Source organism: Musca domestica, unplaced genomic scaffold (genome assembly GCF_030504385.1).
Source record: "Musca domestica strain aabys unplaced genomic scaffold, Musca_domestica.polishedcontigs.V.1.1 36, whole genome shotgun sequence".
Classification (NCBI taxonomy): Eukaryota; Metazoa; Arthropoda; class Insecta; order Diptera; family Muscidae; genus Musca; species Musca domestica.
Window position 1 is genome coordinate 6,013,114 of NW_026712318.1, and position 14,354 is coordinate 6,027,467.

The 14,354-nt window shown below is 34.4% G+C and overlaps 1 protein-coding gene across 1 annotated transcript; it reads left to right on the forward strand.

Annotated features, from left to right (window-relative positions):
• Positions 1-1,581: 1,581 nt before the first annotated feature.
• LOC101893850 (type 1 phosphatidylinositol 4,5-bisphosphate 4-phosphatase) lies at positions 1,582-13,784 on the forward strand. Its single transcript, XM_020035492.2, has 6 exons — positions 1,582-1,739; positions 2,445-2,827; positions 9,250-9,425; positions 9,487-9,696; positions 9,768-9,932; positions 12,240-13,784. Exons 2-6 carry the CDS (start codon positions 2,683-2,685, stop codon positions 12,354-12,356), a joined length of 813 nt encoding a protein of 270 aa, XP_019891051.1. The 5' UTR covers positions 1,582-1,739; positions 2,445-2,682; the 3' UTR covers positions 12,357-13,784.
• Positions 13,785-14,354: the final 570 nt, after the last annotated feature.

The window sequence follows — 14,354 nt, forward strand, 5'->3', positions numbered from 1 at the left end:
CAATAAAAAATCAAACAACTTGTTGCATTTATTTTGAATAAATAATTGAAAACCGCGATAACTGAATGAAAGGTCAACACTTCTTTTCAAAATCATGTACTATATATCTCTAAAGGATTATTTCGCTACAAAAACTCTAGATTTTGTCGATGCATACGTTGAAAAAAACATTTTGAAAACACCCGAATTTGAAGTTTTCTGAACAATTTTTTTGTTTTTGAAAAGAAAACACATACATAAACAAATAAAGATGACATATTAAGCCAAGAAAATAAAAAAAAATTAAAATCATATGGTATCATAGCCCTACCTTGATATCATTGTACCATGGTTCGCTCTCAGAATTAGGTACACGAATTAACCCGTTGTTCAAATCAAATCATTCTCAGAACAACGAAAAAATATGTCCCATGAAATTAAAAATAGAAAAATACAAAAATATGTTCAAAATGTCAACATTTACACAAAAAGTTGAAAACATGAATGAAAATTGTAATTTTTTTTATTTTTATTTATTTATTCAATTTCCATTCCATAATACCAAAATATTCCTGAGAAAACTTAAAACTAATAACATTATCCATAACAAAATCTCATATATATTAATGATATAATAATAATAATTAATGATATAATAAATCTTTGGAAGAAAAACAATTATTTCTTCTATTCGTATTATAGAGAATTTCACTTATTTTCGTATAAATTTCCATTAAAATCAACAATGTTTTTGAAAAAGGGAATTTTTTACTATGAATTACGAATCGTGCCGTATGAATGGGTCAATTCGTGTACCTAATTCTGAGAGCGAACAGCATGATTGAAAGTGAGAATGAGAACATAGCATAATAGTATTTTTCCAAGCATGACGTTTTTCAACAATTTTTACAGATTTAAATAATTTTTTCATTCAACATTGTCAATTCCAAACTTGGTTTGACAGTTCATTGTTCCAGCAGCTGTGTCGATGCGTCTATCTATATTCTTCTACCATAGTTTCCAAGGCTTTCAAAAACGTTGTTCGCTACCACAATTACGTATACCACGTAACATGGTAGAAGAGCCATTGATTACATTTTGTATTTGAATAAAGAACTTAAAATTGTATTTGTTCATTATAAATCATGCGAAAATGCAGCAATGTATAAACACTTTTTTCGAAAATTCCCAATCTGGTAACATTTCCTGCAGGAATTGTTCTACAAGTTTTTCATAAGAGACTGAGGTAGTTTTATGCTCTATTGCAAGAATACTGTGAAAAAGTATATAGAATGTTACGACAAAAATAAGTAGATTTTTACATTTTTTCTTATACGACACAAATCGTGGGTGTTATGATATACATTTTTCTTTAAAAAAAATTAAATAATTTTTCATTCAACATTTTCAATTCCATAACTAGTTTGAAAGTTCTTTGTCCCAACAGCTTAACATTCTGGTTCTGGTTAACATTCTATATTGTAGACGTGCGATCAATTGGCTGGAAAACATGATCGACAGTGTATACACTACTTTTGAATATTTGACAGTACTACTACGTACTAATATAAGTACTACATATGAAGACTACTACTACTATCTGCAACTGTTCAACAATGAAAAATGACATTCTGTGCAAATCGTCCTTCATTCGGAGAATCAATTTGTAGAATTTGCAGTGCTGAATTTGTGCAGAAAAAAAAAATTAAATTGCAATAATTATAACGAAACGGGAAAACGTTATATTATATACGATCAAGGTAAACAAAAATTTTCTGAAGTTGGTGGAAACAATAAAATCTAAAAACCAATTTCGGTAAAGTGCTCCTTTTGGCCGAAAATGCAAATCCTCCTCTCTTGACAAAGCCCATCCGCAAACGCCGTTCAATTTGTTGTTGTTGAAAGTAAATGGACGCCTTTGTTCAACGGCCGCAGTCGGCCTTTATTTAATTCGCCAAAATATTCCAAAATCAATTTGGCATTTCCCTAAACTTAATGTGTTTGTATAGCCTTCCATTCAATAGTTTTTTTTTGCATCATTTTCCTACATCTAAATATGTAGTAGAGTCTAGTTAAATAATAACAGCACTTGTGAATCGCCCATAGTTTTAATTTTCTGCCGCCGTCATTTTTACGCAGCTGCGGTCTTTGGAGGCAATAGTCAGCGATAAATGAAAAATAGAGAAACAGATTTATTGAAGAAGTAATGCATATTATTCATATTAATTGAGTTGAGTTTGAAGTGGGTATGCAACGAATCGAAGTTCAAACTTGTAATATTGTGAAAATATGCAAATCGAACATGAAAAATTGTGAATAAAGTTGCTGAATAAAAAAACTCCCATAGAAAGAGGAAACAAAGGAACTGCAATTTTATTTGTGAAGTGCAAGTGAATTATATGAGATGATGGACACCATCATCTAAGTTTTGCTGTTTTCAATTTGTCACATTCTCTTTCTTATAGGCATTCTTCTCCAATCAAACAAAAACACAATTAAAATACATAATATTAGATAAAACGCAAAAAAAAACAATAGAAAGAACAAAGTGGAATAAACCCAAACTGTGACGTGTATACAATAACAACAAAGCCAAAGAAGAACAAATAAACCAAAAAAGGAAGAAAAACTACAAAATTACAAAAGAAATTTTGATTGGTTTTTATATTATTCCTTGCAAGCAAAGAAGAGCAGAACAGCAAAATGGGTGATTCCGAAAGACAAAGTCTATTGAAGAACGAGGAAAACACTTCGATGTACACCTCTGCAGCGGGTGCCGGTCCCCAAACCCAGGCTAGCGGCGATGCGGGTGTAGCACCTTCCCAGCAACAACCGCAGCAGACAGATGGTAAGTAGAGGTTCAATAACCGTATATGGTTGTTGGTGTAAAAATTACAGTTTATTACCTATTTTTCCTGTTTTTTTTTCTTATTTTTTTCAATCATTGAATGTGGTTGAAACCACAAAAGTGCATCGATTGTAGTAGTTATATTCATTCATCTGTCAACCAAGACACATTTTTTCATTCAATCTCGTCAAGTTACACCCAGCTGACTAGATAAAATTACTGCTATCACCGCTTACTTGCCATTGCTTTTAACTATTCTCTCTGCATAGGATTTGTTATTCATTTTATTTTGAAAACTGTTATTTTATCAGTTTAATTTTTAGGAAACTGTTATTTTATCAGTTTAAATTTTTGAAAATTGTCATTTTATCAGTTAAAATTTGTTTACATTTGCCTAATCTTTGTTGGACAAGTTGTTTCCATGCGATAACAGCATTAAAAGACAAACAATATGTGTTCCATGTTCTGTAGTAAAATATTGCAAATGAGCTTGTAGGTGATTTCAAACAATAGTAGTACACTTAAAAAATCATCTATCTTGTCAAGGACTGATTTTAACACCTTCTATTGCAGGGGAGTTGTTTTTTCTATTATTATAATTTTAATGCAAGTAATGTGAATGTTTGTGTACCTCCAATATGTACCCAGTACAATGTTACAAATTGATTTCGAACCTCATTCTTTCGCAAGCAAGGGCGTTGTACTGTTTGGGTGTAGTGCATCTTCACTATACCCTTATTTTTATAATATGAAATTATATGTGTCGTAAAATTCAAGATTCGATTTGTGATAAATCGCCAAAAAATGTCATTATCTCACAATTTAATCATATAAGTTATGGCTTAAGTTGAGATTAGGAGATGTACTCGGATTGGCCTGGAATTTTTTATCATAGGTAGTTTTTTTTTTACCCTGATTCGTTGGGAGATACCCGGTAATTCTACACCAAAGTTCAGATACATGATCCGGATAGGGGCAATATAATTTTATAAAAATATTATTATATAAATTATAAAAAAAAATCCGAATATCCAGTTCTATTGTTATAGAAGAAAATTATTTTTTTACTGGAAGCCACCAGAATTCGAATATCTGGCCATTTTGCGGTAATAAGTTATATAGGGTGAGATGAAAAAACTGAAACCAACTTCAGACTGCTGTCATTTCTTAGCCACTCGTCCGACAGCTATTAAAATTATTCCACTGATTATATTGTTTACAAGCGTACAAGAGCATTTTGGTGAAATTTTCCAGAAAAAAAGTTATTCGTGATGGAATTCAAGCTTGATAGTGTGATTTCTTTATATTTGGCTGGAAAACCACAAGTGGCTGTCGTTAGAGCACTCCAGCATTTAAATGTGAATAAATCTTTTGTGTCTCGTACCATCGCTCGTTACCATGATACTGGTAGCGTAGCCCGACGTCAAGGAAGTGGACGGAAGAAAACGCGCCACCCATGAATGGCTACAAAATGAGGTTCCTCGCTTCATTTCCAGCGCACAATGGCCACCACAATCTCCGGATACCAATCCGTTGGACTATTGTGTCTGGAGTACTTTGGAAAACAAGGTTGGCACAGAAAACTACTTAAGTGTCGACCACTCCAAGCAAGCGCTTCGCCGGGTATGGGCCGAAATAACGCAGACCAACATTCGGGAAGCGTGTGATGGTTTCATTGGCCGTTTGAAGGCCATTATTCTTGCCAAAGGTGAACAATTCGAACAAATCTAAACTTATTCTAAAATTAGTGCTATTTCCGAAATTTTTTGCTTTCATTCAATAACATTTTTAAAAAAATGTAAAAATTATGGCGTTTGACTTTGTTGCAGTTTTTTTTATCTCACCCTGTAGATACCAAATTATAGTCCACACTTGCCTCTGTAAATTAATGCATAAAATGTTGTTAGCTCTTGTAGTTCTTAAAGTATTGCTTATAGAAATCATGATATTCATATTAAAATTGCTCCCAATTTTGATTCTTCAAATTGATTCTAATAGGCTTCCATCACAAATCTGATAAATAAAGTACATTGCACCGTTTTTGGAATTCAATCCCATTTTCTTGCCCAAAAACTTCTGTGATTTTACACTTCCTCTTCTTCGTGGTTAAAAACTGTCACTCCAAAACATTTCATGTATATCCCTTATAAAATGGTATTCCCCAAACTACATGTTTTTAATATCGTACTTGCATATACCGACCTTCCGAACCGGCTTTGCATTTTCATTGCTGATTTTTAGGTTGCCAAAAAGGTTTATTTAAATTTATTAATTGATTAGCAAATTAAACCAATCATATTTGAATACCTACACGCACTTACGCATATTAATTGCTATTGCATTTAACCGTTCGAGAAACAACTCTTATTTTTCTTTACCTACATAAAACACTCTGCATTCTGCCGCATATCACAACAATAACATTGTAACAATTGTTGTTTTTGTGAGTGATACAACACCAACATGCACACATTTATGTGTATAAATAACACAGTGCTTGCACTTATGACTCATTCATTGAGTTATCACGTTTCGAAGCTGTTATGGGCCAAACAACAGACACTCGAATTCATTTTTTTCTTTTTTGTTTATAATCATGTGTGTACCAATATACTCACACTGGGCCCTATCAGTCAGGCCAAATAATCAACTCTTTAATAAAACCCTTTGTTCGTTGAATATTATTTGGAGTAAAAATGATGACAAGGAGCACGTATAATATAAAATGGGACTCTCCATATATAAATATATCGAAATATCTAAATAGTTTGATTTATATATAAGTTGCATAGCATAAAACAATAGATCTCTGCTCAAGATTTTATTTAACTGTTCAAGTGACGTTTATTCCTCTACCAGTTTCTTGCAAGTCATTCAATCAAGCCTTGCTGTCTATGCTATTTATTTGTTGTTATAAATTCCATAATGAAAACCGTTATTCAACTTAGCACAAGATTTACACATACAACATAGCCGGTTATTTCATTAATAAAATATTTATGCCATTTAGAATATTTGTAAGAATATAATGCAAATATTTGTTATTTATATGAAGGCATCAATTGTTTTATGTAAACAATTTTTTTCCAGATATGCTGCTAAATTATGAAAAGTAAAAAAATAAAAGAAAATCAGTAAAAAAATCTTAAAGTCGGGCGGGGCCGACTTTGTGATACCCTACACCACTTTGCTAATTTAGTAGAGCTCCGCATAACAATTAAAAGTTTTTATGGGAGAATTCAATCACACAAGTTATGATTATAATTATAATTTAAAGATCAAAGGACTAAATATGCCGAAGCATATATATCTTTTAAATTCGGACATGTGTTGCCCATTTGGTGCACAAATAATTTAAAATCGGATAAAAATATTTATGGGAGCAATATCCAAATCTGAACCGATCTCGATATAATTTGGCAAAGATATTTCTTAGCCGTATTTGATTTATTTCCTTGAATATCGTTGTTACGGAGTGCATATTACGGTTGTGGGTAACAAATTTAACAAATCGGATGAACAATATATATGGAAGCTATAGCTATATCTGAACCAATCTTCACCAAATTTGACACACTAGTTTCTAGACTTAATTCGGTTGTAAGTGCCAAATTCCATCCCATTTAGACAAATATTAGACGTTTGGTGCACAATAAAAGGTAAATCGGACGAAGTTATATATGGGAGCTATATCCAAATCTGAACCGATCTCGATAAAATTTCACAAAGATATTTCTGAGCTGTATTTGATATATTTCCCCAAATATTGTTGTTGGAGAGTGCATATTACGGCTGCGGTGGAAAAAAATAACAAATCGGATGAACAATATATATGGAAGCTATAGCTATATCTGAACCGATTTCGATCAAATTTAGCATACTTATTTTGGCCTAATTTGGGTGTATATGCAAAATTCCATACTATTCCGGCTGATATTACACATTTGGTGCACAATAAAAGGTAAATCGGACGAAGATATATATGGGAGCTATATCTAAATTTTGACCGATTATAAAAATGTCAGTCCGTCTGTCCACATATTCTTGTGAACAAAATGCAGGTCGCATTTATTATCCGATTGAGATGTAATTTTCCAAATTGCCGTAATTGAAATTGGCTAGAATCGCTTAAAATTTTGATATAGCTCCCCGATTTCGAGTTAATTGTGCACCAAATAGCCTATATAAGTCCAAATGATCTGGATTTTGGCACACCCAACCGAATTCAGTCCAGAAGCAAGCACAGGGTGAGATAAAGATCTGAAACAACGTTAAACGCTTTAATTTTTATTTTTTTTTTAATTTTATTGAATAAAAGCAAAAAATGTCGGAAAAAGCATCAACTTTTAGAATAAGTTTAGATTTGCTCGAATTGGTCACCTTTGGCACGAATTATGGCCTTCAAATGGCCAATGAAACCGTCACACGCTGCCCGAATGATGCTCTGCGGTATTTTGGCCCATTCCCGGCGATGCGCTTGCTTGGTATTTTTTAGTGTCAACCTTGCTTTCCAAAATACTCCAGACACAATAGTCCAGCGGATAGGTATCCGGAGATTTTGGTGGTCATCGTGCGCTGGAAATGAAGCGAGGAACCTCATTTTGTAGCCATTCTTGGATGGCGCGTGCTGAGTGCGATGGTGCAGTCCTGTTGGAATGTCCAAGGTCTGCGGCCAAAATGTTTGCGTGCCCAAGTCTTTAATACGCCTTCCAGAATATTTTCGTAATAATATTCGGCATTTATTCTGATAACATGGTCGATTAATACGAGCGTAGAGCGACCATTGGCTGTTATGACGGTCCACACCATCGCCATGGCCGGCGCTTGAGTTCTGTTGGCCAACCGAAGGTGCACATTTTCATCTGACCACTTTGGCAAGTAAACACGATCATTTTGTTTGTTTACAACGACGGTTTTCTCATCGGAGAAAACCAAATTCGACAGTTCACCACTATCGGCCAAGCGAATTAACTCTTTAGCTCTTTTGAGTCTATTTTCTGACTGTTGTGGTGTAAGTTCTTGGATTTTTTGGAATACAATGGCCTTACCCCGCGGACGAGTGGGTAATGGCTTAACAGTTGTCGGACGAGTGGCTTAGAAATGACAGCAGTCTGAAGTTGGTTGCAGTTTTTTTATCTCAACCTGTAGATAACATTTTGTGGAAATCGGTTCAGGTATAGCTATAGCTCCTATATATATGTTTCAATCGATTTGGTGTTTATGTCCCTAACATTCGTAATATGCATTCGACAACATTGATATTTGGTACCAGATATTTTATAGAGCCTTTGCCAAATTTTATCGAGATCGAATAAGATGTCGATATAGCTCCCACCTACTTCCACGTGAGGAATATGAAAATATGCGCCACCTATGCAGAGATGAGAGCAGAGCTGAATGTGCCGGTCGAGGGGCACATATATCCGACCACAAGATCTTAGGGGTCACATTCGACAGCATGTTCACATCATCCGCTAGGCCACAGCTGTCTGCGACAAAATAAATTGGAGAAACCAGGATACATTGTTGGCCTCTTATAACGCAATATGTCCGTGGTCAGCTATGCGGCCTCAGTGTGGTCTACTAATATAAGTGCTACGCAGTGGAAAAATATCCAGACCTGCCAGAATTCTGTCCTGAGAACTGCGACAGGGTGCCTCCTCTTGCCACCAGTGTGCCATCTGCATGAAGTGGGGATGGTCCTTCTCGTACCTCAGCATAACCATATGCTTTTGTTGCAGTACATGCTTGGGTGTTATCGTCGGAGTCACTCAAACAAGATAAGCAACCGATTCTCTTCAAATCTCACATATCCCAATATTTTTACAAACATAAGATCTGTTTCGAAGATGTTAGATATTGGTCCACTAATTCTGTTACCTCCACCACAAAGGTTCACTGTTTTCTCTAAGAATATGCGAAATAAGTCAGCGATTCGTTTCAAACTTGGTTTTTCAAAATATTTCTCTCAACAGGGTCTCTGATGTAAATATGAAATTTTTCGGTCCACTGCTTCTGTTACCTCCACCACAAAGGTTCACTGTTTTCTCTTAGAACATGCGAAATAAGTCTGTGATTCGTTTCAAACTTGGCTTATCAAAATATTTCTCTCAACAGGGTCTCCGATGTAAATATGAAATTTTTCGGTCCACTGCTTCTGTTACCTCCTCCTCAAGGGGTCAAAATTTAGATTAAGCTTCTTAAATATGGGATATGTTGGTTGACTCTTGATTAAAAATTGACTAATAAAATTAAAAATGAATCCAAATAACGCAAGCCGTTTTCTAGAAATGATCATAAGTGAAGAAAATATAATTCAAATCTCATGTAAAATAAGTTTTCAGCTTTGTTTTTCAGTATAAGGTCATTTACCAGCTTCCTATATTACATATTCGAAAATAATAACATAATTGTTTTTCTAGGAGTTCCACAGTCGAATGTGCCTTTCATTGGCCCCGATGAAGTGCCACCACCATACCAACAGGGTACCGCTGGTGGTGTACCTATGGTCACCTGTCGTGTTTGCCAAAGTATGATTGATATAACATCAAAACGTGATCAACATGTTGTCAAGTGTCTTCAGTGTAACGAAGCTACAGTAAGAGAAAAAGTACTTTTCAATCCAAACCAAAAGATTAATAATTATTTATATTTTACAGCCAATACGTAATGCACCACCTGGTAAAAAATATGTACGTTGCCCATGTAATTGTTTGCTTATTTGCAAGAGTTCATCTCAACGCATTGCATGTCCACGTCCCAATTGTAAGCGCATAATCAATTTGGCACCCAGTCCAGTAACACCACCCGTACCCACAATGCCGGGTATGTGTCGTGTAACTTGTGGACATTGCTCTGATACATTTTTGGTAAGTTGCTCTACATGCCAGTTAGTAGTTGAAATGGTTCTCATTCGATATTTTTGTATTGTTATTTCCAGTTTAACACATTTCACAATTCGTTGGCCCGCTGTCCACACTGCAGAAAAGTGTCATCGGTGGGCTCACGTTTCGCCTTTGGTCGTGGCATTATTTTCATTATTATAGGTTTAATTGTTTTGATTACTGCTATTGGTATTACCGTTGGTACCCACAGATATGCTCAAGTAAGTATAAAGAAGTATATTTAATAGAATTGCATGCAAAAGTTCAGATAGTTGATACAAAAACTAAAAAAAGGGCAGTTACCAAAGAATATTTAAAAAATTATATTTTTATACCCTACACCACATATTATGTATTTGTGCACTTGTTTGTAACATGGAGAAGGAAGCAAGATAGTCTTATAGTTACTTCTGAGGATCTTGAAAGAATCACTTTCTGGGTCGTTTAATGCATGTCAGTCCGTCCGTTCGTCTGTCCATGTATTCTTGTGAACAAAATGCAAATTATCCGATTGAGCTGAAATTTTCCAAAAAAATATTTGTTTGGCCAAAGGACGAACCCTATTGAAACCGGTGATAATCGGATTAGATTTAGAAAAAATCTTCCATATATCTTGAACCGATGTCGGGTTAATTGTGCACCAAATGATCAATATAAGTCGAGATGTCCTGAATTTTGGTACATCCCACCGAATTCAGTCTAGAAGCAAGTACATCAAATTTGGAAAAAAAAATCAGTTCATCAGATACTGCTCGGATGTACCTCTGTCAAATTTTATCAAGATCGGTTCAGATTAGGATATAGCTCCCATATATATCTTTATACAATATCAGGTTTATTGTGCACCAAATGGCTAATATCAGCTCGAATGGAGTGAATTTCGGGACGTACGTTTCCATTTTGTGGAACTCGGCTCCGATATATATTTTTTAATATAATTCTTCTCGAAGTGATATCACACAAACTCTATAGCAATGTTATTTGGTATAAAAGATTAAAATGTCCCCGTCAAATTTAGTGAAAATCGATTCAGAAATGGATTTGCCTCCCATACCCATAGACTGCTGTCATTTCTAAGCAACTCGTCCGGCAGCTGTTAAAATTATTCCAGTGACAGCTCATTATATTGTTTACAAGCGTTCAAAAGCATTTTGGTGAGAATTTTCCAGAAAAGAAGTTATTCGTAATGGAATTCAAGCGTGATAGTGTGATTTCTTTATATTTGGCTGGAAACCCACAAGTGGCTGTCGTTAGAGCACTCCAGCATTTAAATGTGAATAAATCTTTTGTGCCCGGTACCATCGCTCGTTACCGCGATACTGTTAGCCTAGCTCGTCGTCAAGAAAGTGGACGGAAGAAAACAGCAACGTCAGCAGAAATGGTCGAAAAGTAAAGAAGCGACATGATTGAAACCCGCGTCGCAGTGGCCGAAAAATGTCTCTTAAGCTGAGCATATCGCAATATTCCATTCAGCAAATATTGAAAAATGAGCTCGGGGTGGTATATCAATTGAAATTCCAAAAAGTGCAAGAACTTACACCGCAACAGAAAGAAAATAGACTAAAAAGAGCTAAAGAGTTGATTCGCTTGGTCGAAAGTGGTGAACTGCCGAATTTGGTTTTCTCCAATGAGAAAACATTCGTTGTCCAGCAATTTGTAAACGAACAAAATGATCGTGTTTACTTGCCAAAGAAATCAGCTGAAAATGTGCACCTTCGGTTGGCCACCAGAACTGAAGCGCCGACCATAGTGATGGTGTGGGCCGCCATAACAGCCGATGGTCGACCATCATATCATCAGAATATATGCCGAATATTATCACGAAAATATTCTGGAGGGCGTATTAAAGCCTTGGGTACGCAAACATTTTGACCGCAGACCTTGGACATTCCAACAGGACTAGCACGCCCAACCCGAGAATAGTTTAAAAATTGAGGTTCCTCGCTTCATTTCCAGCGCACAATGGCCCTTAAAATCTCCGGATACCAATCCGTTTGACTATTGTGTTTGGATTATTTTGGAAAGCAAGGTTGGTACTAAAAAATACCAAAGTTTCGATCACCTCGAGCAAGCGCTTCGCCGGGATTGGGTCAACATACCGCAGAGCAACATTCGAGCAGCGTGTGACGGTTTCATTGGCCGCTTGAAGGCCACAATTCGTGCCACAGTTGACCAATTCGTACAAATCTAAACATATTCGAAATTTTGATGCTATTTCCGACATTTTCTTGCTTCCATTCAATAAAATTAAAAAAAAAATGTAAAAATTATGGCATTTGACTTTTTGCGGATTTTTTTCTCATCCTGTATATTATTTGCCTCTGAAACGAGACTGTAACTTCTCTAAAGCCAAATGTTGATAGGTGGTATGATCTACTTCAAAATAAATGCTCTTGTTACGGAGCTCTACTAAATATGCATAGTGGTGTAGGGTATCACATAGTCGGCCCCGCCCGACTTTTGACTTTTCCTTAGTGGTTTTCGAATAAATGTTTATATTTTACTTTAACATTTTTCCATAATTACAGGATCATGCGGGCATTTATGTAGCATATATTGGAATATTTTTAATTGGCGCCTTCTTATGCGGCCGCTCGCTTTATTACTTCCGCTTGAAAGTAAGCCATGTCGATGGACCTATGTAAGAACGTATTCAACCAGCTTTTTGTAGCAGCATTCCTTTTGATATTATATTGAAAAGTAAAAAAAAAAAAAACAACCAAAACACATAAAATTTACATGTTTTCTACACTTAAAATATGAGAAAAAACAGCAACAACATCAGCAACCACAAATGCAATTGTGTAATTACAAAAGAACAAACAAAATGTTATGTAAAACAGAAGAAGAATATACAGTACGGAATACATACAAAGAAAGATCCGCGCATAAACATCATACACCCCATATTCTTATATACATTAAAAATTTAATTTAATTGAAGCAAATAAACAAAAAAAAGTATTTAATATACTCTGTTATAAAAATAGAAGTCGAAGCAACTAATTAATGAGTAGCAACAGCTGCAGCATTATTGAATACAACATCTAGATGATGCTGGTGATAGTAGCATAAATAAATAAAATGGTATGACACAATAAAAGCAGTGATCATCTATCATTCTCGATTAAAACAAAAATGCCATATGTGTGTATTATGTACGTTATCTTGCAAAACAAAAAAAAAAAGTGAGGAATCTCTAACTCTATCCCTTCCTTTCTTCCTTAAAACAAAACATCAGCCACTCTTTAACACACATAAATACACAGACAATTAAAAAAATTAGTATATTTCCAATTTTCAATAAAAAAATCTAAATTGAAATTACCCTGGTTATTTTCTATTTTACATTGTAATGGAACAATATTCAAATACCAATTCATAAAAGTGACCATGTTCATTTCGGCCTATTTAATTCAAGTATACACTTTCTATATTCTTTCAGCTTTTAAGCGACTAGCAATTACATTAAAGTTTCGCGTATAGTTTCAATCTTGCTTGCAATACTTGTTCAAAACATCTTCATTTAGACATGTTTTTCCTCCCTAATTCCGTTTGGCTTTTATTTATTTAAGTTCTTCTTCCCCAAAAAACAAACCTCAATTTTGGCGTCCAATCGTTTATTTAAAAGTTTTTTTGTTTGTTACATTTAAAAATAAAATCAAAATTTATAGAAATAAATACAATCATCTCCCTCCCCCCGTTCTCTCGTAAAGGTTTATTTTAGCATTTTATATATACACCTAAAAAATACATTTATCAATATTTATAAATACATTATTATATCTTTGTACTTTCTTTTTATATGCGCATATATTAAAACGTTATATTTTTCTTTGGCTCTCAACAGTTGAAGAAGGAAGCATCAAACATGTAATTTATCTCAATTTACGATTTTATTTTTCTTTTCTTTCTTTTTTTTTTTTTTGCTATAAACAAAACAAACAGAAAAATAATTTCGATAACAACATTTAATATTAAACGAAAATTATAATTATATATAAATTGATTCTTATAATTACGATACCATTTATTGTAAATAAAACGTAAAATAAATAAGTTTAAACCCTCTATTAATGTTTGTGTATTGTTATTTTTTTTTTCGACGCCTACGCGGAATGGAAGGTTATGACTTGTGGTTTATTGTACATAATAGGTGTGTCTGGTTACTTTTCCTGCAGGAAATGTCCAGCAACTACTTTCTGAGAGAGTAAGGTAGCTTTATTCTCTTTTACAAGGAAAATGTGAAAAGTAAACAGACTGTATTCCTGCAACTAATCGGCTGATTTGTCAAAACAAACCAATTTACAAGAAAGAAAGCACCACCAATTGTAAAAGTTTTATGAATAAAAAGGAAATTAGCAATATAATAAAAATGTGAGCAATAAAAGAAAGATTGATTTGATGTGTTCCCCGGAATCCTTTAAACGTGTTGCTAATGACGCTTGTCTAAAAATGTTATTAAACTCTCTGTGAATAAACTGTCAAAATTGTTCTCTCAAATCGCTCTCGTTTGCAAATCTTTGGTATTAACAGACGAGATTCATTTACAATTTGCAACAATTGTTACCAATTTTAGTCAAATTTTATTGAGGTCGGTTTCAGATTTTTGACATTTCTTTGCTGGATTTATTTTGCCAAAC

What these genes read in the sequence shown, in the direction of transcription:
- LOC101893850 (XM_020035492.2), top strand. Translation starts at nt 2,683, where the DNA reads ATGGGTGATTCCGAAAGACAAAGTCTATTGAAGAACGAGGAAAACACT. An exon ending in ACAACCGCAGCAGACAGATG is followed by an intron (nt 2,828 to 9,249) that starts GTAAGTAGAGGT and finishes TTGTTTTTCTAG; the next exon opens with GAGTTCCACAGTCGAATGTG. An exon ending in TTCAGTGTAACGAAGCTACA is followed by an intron (nt 9,426 to 9,486) that starts GTAAGAGAAAAA and finishes TATATTTTACAG; the next exon opens with CCAATACGTAATGCACCACC.